The sequence below is a fragment of the Dinoponera quadriceps genome, unplaced genomic scaffold (assembly GCF_001313825.1).
Source record: "Dinoponera quadriceps isolate SergipeBrazil2010 unplaced genomic scaffold, ASM131382v1 scaffold37, whole genome shotgun sequence".
Lineage (NCBI taxonomy): Eukaryota > Metazoa > Arthropoda > Insecta > Hymenoptera > Formicidae > Dinoponera > Dinoponera quadriceps.
The window spans coordinates 1,512,871-1,523,074 of NW_014554446.1; the positions used below are offsets into that span (position 1 = coordinate 1,512,871).

The window sequence follows — 10,204 nt, forward strand, 5'->3', positions numbered from 1 at the left end:
ACGAGTAAGAAAACAATTTGAGCTTGTATGACTACGAGTAGTGCAATCTGCGTGTCTCGTGAATGTTTATAGCCATTTGTAATTAATTCAGATTTCATATGTACAATTATACGTGAAGCCTTACGAAATCGGTAACGCATCAACGATCGTCGTAAAGCGACATTTAAATCATACTTAGAGCTGCTCCAACCGTTAATATTATAAAACACATTCCGCGAAGTTTTAAACGCGTCGGTTTCACCGCGATATATTGCCTGTACATGGTACTCTACTGAAATATACATCTTACGTAAGATTCCGGAGACGATGAAACGTACCTCTACAGTTACAAATCGCTAACTCGTAAACATTTAGACTTCAATCAACGATGTACGATCGAGAGTGTACAACATACTTCGCGTGGAATTTCGTTTCGCGAATGTAGGAATGACCAGCCATGGATTCATACATTAACGTCGACGATATAGAAATCTAGAAAATTGTTCTTAAACTCAAGTTCATGACAGGGAGCAATAAAATATAGACTATTAATTACACAATAATTAATTTGCAGCTCCGTTAAATATACAGAGTGAGTCCGAAGTCCTGTCAAAAAATTCGCAGACATATTCTGAACCACAAAACTAACAAAAGTTCTAATAAACATGAGTCCTACAAAGCTATCACTTTTTCTTTAAACACAGCTCCTCTCAGTTATAGCGTGAATGAATTATATGAATAAATATTATATTATCAATAAATATTATGTCATATAATTATAATATTATTAATTAATAATATTAATGTATAATTATAATTATATGTAATATATACTTATATATTAATATATTTTTATAATTATGGTATTCTCTCTCTCTCTCTCTCTCTCTCTCTCTCTCACTCTCTCTCTCTCCTTCCCTCTCCCTACCCATCTCATTGCAAAATGTTCAAGAATTGCAGCAATATATATAAAATGCCTGCGATCTCACAAGAAAACAGCCTGGAATATTGAAACATGCAATCACTGATACAATATATCGACGCGTGTGTGGCTTTTGCCATGGTAGTCATTTCAAACATTTGCCGTGGAGAAACATTTTAAACAAGAGATAAGGCTGTATCTTAGAAAGTGACAGTTTCAATACCAATGTTTATTAAAACTTTTCCTTCTATTTTTGTTAGTTTTAAAGTAGAAAACGTGAAAATATTGGAACAGGACTTGAGACTCCAAGCTGTACTGGAATATCTATAATAATAAACAGCTAGTATCATACAACTATTGTCATTGTGCCCAAATCTATACTCTCGCTCACGCGGCAATCTTATGGCGAAGTATCAATGCTAACACAACTAGCGAAACCGAACGAAAATCACGATATAGGCTATGAAAAGATGTAACAATGAGACGTTCACGTACAAAGAGATGTCTCACCCTCGATGAACCAACAGTAAATTTCCGATATTATGGGCTGTATCGATCGCAACGATAAAGAGGGAAACTCGTGTATTGTAAAACTCAATAAAAATATATATATGCTTTGTTTCTGTGATGCGGCTCGAGTGGTTTTTCTATAATGTACGTACATGTTCAGCTAAAATATCTAGTTTTCTCTCTCTCTCTCTCTCTCTCTCTCTCTCTCTCTCGCTCTCCCCATGTCGCACTTATCCGCGTAACCGTAAACATACAATACAGAGTGCGAATCCGTTAGAGTATAAACCTGCACCCTCACTATCCTCGATTATGCGATAATACTGTCTATCATAGCCACTTTACGTCCTTCGTTCTTTTCGCACGACTTCCGGTGGACTTGATTCTCACATCTACTGCTTTTCTCGATCAAACTGATACACGGTGACACGAAACTACCTACACGAAGATATAGGTCTCATAAGAGAGTCGTGAGTGTAAGCTTGGGTACAACGCGCGAATATCTCTTAACAAATAATCATCAGTATCTTTCTGAACGACGCGAGATGACATCCTCCCGCAGTAACAATATATGTGTCCTCTCACGACGTGATATTTATTTCTCATCAACATTTCACGCCTGCTAGGCCGCTTAAAATTGATCCACCAGCAGGTCACAGATCTCTACCGACATAGATTCTTTACTTGAACGGACCGTCAAACGGAACATCTGCAAGAATAAGAATTTCGTGTTTGAACGAGAACGCGATGTGTCATTGTATTGCAAACATTCGAGGATCCAAAATGAGCTTACCTGCGCTTGTTTATTAGGTTCGAGACGCAACAGGCAACCTACTTGTTGCGCCCTCATATGAACAATTCCAGCACAAACGAAGTTATCGGGATTCGGGTCAATGCCGTCGAGTAATTGCATCCCGAAGCCTTGCAATTTCGTGCGCACTTGCGTCAGATCCATCGGTTGTTGCGCTTTGAAGATCTTCTGCGAGCGTTGTTGATTCGCCCTGATAACGAATTTTATGTAGAACCGACGCTCTATCTCAAGTCGATGCAACTGATTTTGTATATTATTTTTTATTAAACTAGTTACTTTTAGTTATTACCAGTTACTTAGTTATTTTTGTTAGTATCGTACTTAAGCAATTGAAAGAAGCCAACAAGAACCGGCGCTGGTAATTAGTTGCGAATTAAAAAAAATCATCAATAATTGTCACTGAAGAGGATCGGAATTTATGACCGAAACGTTGGACGTTAGATTCATCGATTCTGTGAGCTAAGTAATTTTTTTTAATTTTACAACAAATTTTTTACCAGCACCGACTTTCTTATTGGTCTCTTCCAATTACACAAGGATCGTACATCTCGAAAATCTCACTCGTATATTCTTTATTGTATTGTATTTACGTGACGTACCCGCCAAGGTTTTTCCATCTCGCGAAGAACGATTCCCCGTTCATTTCCGTCGGCTCAAAAAACTTGTTAATCGTTAAAGGTAACTTCATGGTAATTTTCTGTGGCACGTTATTGTAAATGAAAGAGATAAGCATACTCGGCGCATCTGTCGAAAAAAACACGCGTAAGATGTAATCGAAGAGGGAAAGATTCACGCGCATAGGCACACACAAGTTAAATTTTAAATATATTAGAAGAGGATTGAAATCGATATGTCTACGTACCGCTATAATCGTCGACACATTCCGCATTGATCATTTGCTGGATCTGCGCGCCAGCTTCCAATACAGAATCGATCGGCTTCACTTGCACCGCTAACTTAGCCTGATTCTCTTCCGTCCAAGAGAGCAACGGTTGAAAACTATGTAATGCGTACTGCGTTTTGTTCCCGTAGAAAAGACCGACGCGCCCGAGATTTTGTCTAAACTCGGACTTTACGCCGATTTGTATCAAGTCATTCTCGAACAGGACACCGTTATTTTTACAGACAAACCTGGAAGGAAAAGTAGTGATGAAGCGTCACATTGCAACGTCGATATGTGCGTTGACATTTCTCCATTCCTCATTATTCCTTTAGTAAGCGGTATACGTCTTACTTTTTAGGATTATACGTGTTTTGCGCGCCGTTGGTGGCACCAACTTTGTTTGGCATGTTGTAAATATCTCCCAAAACATCGAGCAGTACGCCCGTGTTGCTAGTCGGTTGGGAGGAGGGTGGAGTTGACAATCCCAGCAGATCGGCGGAGGAATTGTTGACGGTGACAGTCGCAGTAACGGCAGGAGCTTCAGCGTGATGATTGGCGTTTGGCGCTGGACTCTTGCTCTCCCTGATCTCGTTCTCCGGCACTCGACCCGGCTTCTTCTTCTTTAACACCGCGAGAATGGAGGACTCCCTCTCGGGGAACGCCGGCATCTCTTCCAATACGGTGGCCTACGAAGATGCCATGTGATAAAAGAAAAAAAAAAAAAGAAGTAAAGAAACGATAATTCGGAGAAAGATTCAGAACGCAAAACATTGTCTTAAAACTACGAGCAAACCATTCTCTTAATACCCTAAGCCCGATAAGTCTGTTCTATTTTTTCCAATGAATATTGTCTCAAATACCAGAACATCGGTGGAGGCAATGATGCTCAGTTGTAAGTATTCTGACGCTCTCTGTTGCAGCTCGGCGTCCGCGCTGCGCAGGTTACTATGCTGCCTGAAGACATCCTGTATCTGACTTCGGATTTCAGGGAACAGATTAACGAACTTGATGTACGTCGAAAGCAGCAATGCTCGAGTCATAGGGGAGCACAGATGATACTGCGAAAGACAGACAAATTGATTATGTTTACATTCATGCACGTTCGTCGACGCAAATCCTTCGCGACATGGCTCACTTTGGAATGTAACAGTTGAAACTGAACGGCTGGAGAGGACCGTTGGTCGCCGGCAATGAGATTACCAAATTCCCCGAGAATGTAACCACCGACTTTGACCATATTTTCATGGCAGGCGGGTGCTTGCAAGGCCTAAAACGTCACATAAAAAAGAGAGAAATGAGATAAATTTGAGCAAAGAAAGAAAGCGACGTGTTTTACCTCGAAGACGGTTTTGGCGGCGTAGCCTTGAACGTCGTCACGATTGATAACGATTTGGATGACCCGGTACCAGACTTCCTCGGATACGTAGTCACCTGCTATCCTAATTAGATTCAGGATTACATCGACGTACCAAGTGTAATCGGTCGCGTACTTCTCGGCTAGAATCGCAACCTTGAGGACCATCTCCTCTCTGATCGAATAGTCTGCCGTCTCCAGGTAGTTTAACATTTCCTGAACTATTTCCTCGGCATTACTCTTATCGCACATAGCGTACAACAGATCTACCGCTTGCTGTCTCACTGAGACGTCCTTTTCCATCTTCATCGACAATATGACCACCTCCTGATGCTTCTTTACCGCTTCGTGCGAGAATTCCGAAGTGGCCAAATGGCACATAGACTCGAGTGCCAGATATCGCAGGTTGGTCTCGCGATTCGACAAGAACTGGCCGAGTTGGTTGCACGCACGCACTAAGAGATTTGGCTCGCTATCGTTGTGGATAATTAAACTAATGGCCTCGAAGAGCACAGCATTCTTAGCGTTCGAGTGCTGCACCTTCTTCGACTTTGGTGGTTCTTGAGCTTTGTTTAATATCGTTTCTAGACACTCGTTTAATCTGCCCCTTACACCCGGATCTTCGGCTACGGAAAAGAAGGCATGCGTTGAACTCACGTTACGAGATATTATAAGACGTATATTCAGGTGTGATCACCCCGCACGTGAATTAAATACCTGGAGGCGTATAGTTCTGCAGCAAACGCAGTAACTTGACAGATAACCACGGAGCTGGCACAAAGTAATACGTGTAATCCTGCAGATCTGTATAACTCGACGTGACGATCTGCGAATCGCGAGGAAAGCATAAAAAATCATTCTTGCCGTTGTTTTTACTGGTCTGGTACATAGATATTTCTTGGCCGAAACTCATTTTGTATATATTAAAAAAAAAAAAGACAAAAAGAAAAATCACTCACAGACAGTTGCTTTTCTCCTAAAAGATATTTTCCGTACGCAAAGATTACTTTCATCAAGATTCAGAGTTTCGGTCAGAAATTTTTACTTTCGAACTACTGTGCCTCGTAGGTATCCGGATTAGTCCTTCGTGGATCTGTTTCTGACGTTTCGTGAGAACGGTCGCTCCTCTTATCTTAAATAATTGAACCGACGTGTCTACGACACACCGGAAATAGATTTCCACAAGGGACACAGCCAGAAGCCAGATCGAGCATCTCTCCACCGGAAGTCCGAAAGTATCGGAATGTCTTTTGATAACGCACTCTACTTAATCTCGAAACTGCGAGGCTGACGCAGCCCTTGTATTCCTCGGGATTCCTCTTCACGAGAGCATCTATGAGCGACGCCGCGGCTGTTACAACGCCCAAGTGTTGATCGTTTAACAGATGGACTATGCGAGACGTCCACTCGCCTCCAGGCACGACGTCGGGGGCAGTTCGTAGCAGACGCAGTAGGCATAACGCGGCGCTTTGCTTCACAACATCCATGGTATCTCTGGTCGACAAATATCGTTCGAAGATTAAATCAGAATCTAATCAGAATCACGCGCGAGCTGTGAATATGATTAACGCCATCATTTACAAATCAATATACAGCCAGCCCTCGACTGACGTAGGTGGATGATCACGCACAAAACTCTAACTAAATAAAAATCTACCATATGTTGAATCTACTTTATACACATTGCACAACGCCTGAATAAAAACACAACAAGAGCCGTACCACCATAGCGTGATTTTCGTGAATGTATAGTTAACTTGCAATGCGCATCTTTTCTGCAATATATCTGCGCAACGACAACATCGTTAACAATGATAGAATGCAGACATTGGTCTCGTATAGCCGCTCGATCGATTGGCGTTAAATTTCAGGTAAGAAATTTTCTACGTAAGTACGGATCTACGTATGTCGAGGGCTGATAACATACCCTGAAACAAGCAGCTTCGGGATCTCATTGCCGAAAGCCTCCGCCATTTCCTTGCTACCGATATTAGCGATGCATTGCAACGCCAAGTTCACGTGAATCGGATTGCGCGAAGCGAGATCATTTTTTATACTCTGTATGATCAACTTGATCAGGTCGCTGTTGGTGTTCACTAAGACTGATATGAAAAGGTAACCCTGAAACCAACCGGGATAACGTTTGATCTTGCGACGTACAAGACACAAATCGCGCGTCTATACTCACAATTTGTTTTTCCGAATACTTATTCGATGACAGCAAATTGACAGCCTCCATATGTCCGAAATCGATGTCATGGCCAAGAAGAAAAATGAACAGCAGCTTGCACACATATTTCTTCTTCTGATACCCATCGAGTGTCTTATCCCCTTTAAATTTACTGCGAATGTTCGCTAATTCCTTATTGATTCTCTTGATTTCTGCTTCTTTGCTTTTACCTGATAATAAAAGAAGTTTCATTTTAGCCAATCCACACGAAACTGCGAAACGACGAAACAGTGACTTCTTTCAGAAGAGTAAGGGCAATATCTTCTTCGATGTGACAGGTTTATGGACGATACATTCTCGTGTGAATATTGATCAGTAATAACACATTAATAGAAATATCCGATGCAAAAAATAATGGCAACAGGCCAACTGGCGTGGTGTCAAGGCTGAGGTGCTTTCATGTGTGTCGTTTAAAATTAAAAGTCGAAACCATGATACAAAGGCATTAACAGCGCGATTAATTAATAGTTACAAAATATAATCCGTTCGATCAGTCCCATTAATAGGCAGATACGTCAAGGGAGCCTGAAATTGTTTTTTTCATAAATCTGCGGCTAATAATGTCAATGTGCCAGCAGATTGGTGTTCGAGAGTCAGCTCTATCAGGAAGATAGGCCGATATCAGAACTCCGCCCCCTTTCGCTCCTCTCTGCATTATAAATGCTCCGCATACCAGTTTCAATGGCACAATATCACAAATGAATGAAACATCTCTCTCGTCACAATCAAAAGTACTGGAGCGAATATAAATTTGCACGGGGAAAAATATCCAAGCAAGACGCTATACAAGATATATTACACTGAGATTTTTACACACATGCATGCGTACAGAATGCGCTACACACACACACATACACCGTCGCACAGGATCCGTACTCACAATTCCTGATATCCGATATGAACACCGCCAATCCACGCATGCCATCTCCTCGGACGGCTGGCATTTTGCCTCGTCTTGCTTCGAGCTACCTGCAAACCGAGACCGAGAATGAAAACACACACTCGACGTTCATTCCCCTCCGAGACGTGCGTGCTCGCGAATATACTGTAATTGGTATTTGTTTCGTCGCACCGCCGAGAACCTCTGACGCAACCGGGCGAGCGAGCGGGACGCGTGGTCGCGCTCCTTATCGTGTGCTCCTTCGCGTTCCCTAACAATACATATTCCCGTCGAGCGCGCTGTCAGAAAGTATGCCATCCGGCGGGGAGTCGAAGTTCGGGCTCGGCTTTCTCGCGGTTACCCTCACGCCCGCAACGACGTCCGGGAGGAAAGAACGAGACGGGACAACGCGAGCCGGAGAGTCGACACGCCAAAGTCTTTGACAGCGCGTCCGCTCTCCCGGCGGATCCGTGCACGATCGTGCCGACCGAAGCCGACGGAGGAGGCGACGATCGCGACTTATCGATCGATCGGACACAGCCAAGTTCCGGACGAGCGATCCGCGTTTTCGTTCGTCTCTTCGAGGGCGAAAGCTGTCTCTCGCGCGCGCGAGACACAGAAAGAGAAAGAGAGAGAGAGTGATAAAGGCGGAGAGGGAGGGGGAGGGGGAGAGAGAGAGAGAAGGTCGCGTCGCGTTCCCGCTGAATTCTACGGCGCGCTATAGCCGTCCGATCGCGACGCAGCTCGCCGAAATCATCGGTGATACGTACCGATCTGACCTGAGGTTGCGTCGCACGCACGGCTCGCTCGCGGGGCGCACGGTAGGCGTGGAACTAATCGCGAGCCCGTGCCAGAGACTTCGTGGCTGTCGCCATTTGCAACCGTCGACTAGCTCTGACGGACGACGGCCGCACGTCAAATGCCAGCGCGCACGCGTGATACGCGCTGGCGCGTGCATTTTCGTATTTCGAAGCTCTCTCTCTCGCTCTCCCGTACCGTCGTCGAGCGAAGCTCGACGACGGCGGTAACGCACGTCGATTGATCCGCTGCACGAAAGCATCGTGTGTTGCGGCAATCCAACCGTGAATGCACCGTGATTATTGTACCTCTACGAAAAGGTTATGCTCCCCCACCCCACGCAGATTACCGGGAACGATAAATCGATGATGGGTTGATTTTATCGGACGGAATTCCTAATGATTGTGCGCCGGACAAACGGGTTATTAAACATTGCTGCTTCTTCGGGACTTGCGCAAGGAGCTTCGGCTTTGTTTCTTCATCTTGCTCTCTCGGTTGCCACCGTACTGGAATGAAATGGAATAAATGCAGATAGCGTAAAGAATGAGAAGAAACTCACTTTGAAAAAAAAAGGTGAAGGTTTTCCCTTTAAAATACATTTTTTATATTTTTATGACGTAAATTTTTTACGTAAAAACCCAACTATTTTTTCGGTTCGATTGCAATCAGCAATTTCTTCTTTCATTTAAGTAGTTTTTTAAATCCTTCATTATTTTAGTGTAACAGATAGATGTGTGCCCTGATTGTATACATATGTATCTTCCAATATATTTTTTCAAATTGAATGAATTACAATTGAAAAGAAAGTGAAACAAATGACAAATATAACTGACTATTTACCAATTATCGTACTTATTGTTCAATTGTACTACGACCCCGATTTCTTTTTGAAATTCGTAGCGCCTCGTAGCGGAGAATTCGAAGTAATAACGTCGATACTCAAACCTTGCCTGCGTCTAACGGGTTTATCAAAACACTACTAGATGGCGGTAGGCAGCTCATTAATTAATCTTTACCAGTTCTAACAGTTAGATTATCTATTATTATTAGTAATATTCTAAAAAATATTAAAAATTTAACGATATCTAACATCGGTAAAAATTACAATAGTGTAGCTTATTGTATCTGAAATGGATGAAAAGGATATCTGACCCAACGATGAGACGTACCACTTGAACACAATGGACGTGTCTGATTCGTCGAGCGTAACAGGAATGAAGTATTGCGCGTATCGAAATATTTCGATTATCTCAATCGCTGCGATGTTCAGTCAGTTGAGAATTCGACCGTTATGTATCAGGTTTTCAAGAACAGCCAAGAGAAAGAAAATCGGTAAGTGTTGATAAAGCTGATAAACACGGAGGCCCCAACAAATAATATGTAAGCGATTTTTATTTATCCAGTTGTGCACTCGCGAATTATTATTGAACAGAATTGGGTAATAACTAGTTAATCAGTTAAAAGTTAAATTAAAAGGTTATTAACCTTTGATTCAACTTAGTTAATTTTAAATGAGTTAACTTTTAACTTAACTTAGTTACTTTAAATGCATTAACTTTAACTTATTAACTTTTTTTAATATAAGTTAAAATAATTCATCAATATTAAAATCATTGTAAACTGCTTAATTAATTTTGTAATATTAATTTTATAGCCATTAATTGTTAATTTAGTTAAAAATAAAAATTATCTTACCAATTCTGCCATTAAATAATAAAAAGCTTGTTGCAGAAGCTTACAAAATGACTTTGAACTGGCAATTTTACATATAGAAGAAAAATCACGTTTTATTGAAAGTTTTATTTAACTTTATTGAAAGTTTTAAGTTAACAAGCAAATA

The 10,204-nt window shown here is 42.0% G+C and overlaps 1 protein-coding gene across 1 annotated transcript; it reads right to left on the minus strand.

The window, feature by feature from the left end:
* Nucleotides 1–824: 824 nt before the first annotated feature.
* Nucleotides 825–8,468, minus strand: LOC106750005 (AP-2 complex subunit alpha). Its single transcript, XM_014630010.1, has 14 exons — nt 8,337–8,468; nt 7,567–7,655; nt 6,645–6,856; nt 6,384–6,577; nt 5,719–5,950; nt 5,174–5,282; nt 4,439–5,082; nt 4,238–4,369; nt 3,963–4,160; nt 3,454–3,788; nt 3,082–3,350; nt 2,819–2,963; nt 2,202–2,409; nt 825–2,117 (listed from the first exon to the last, which is right to left on the minus strand). Exons 2-14 carry the CDS (start codon nt 7,628–7,630, stop codon nt 2,040–2,042), a joined length of 2,820 nt encoding a protein of 939 aa, XP_014485496.1. The 5' UTR covers nt 7,631–7,655; nt 8,337–8,468; the 3' UTR covers nt 825–2,039.
* Nucleotides 8,469–10,204: the final 1,736 nt, after the last annotated feature.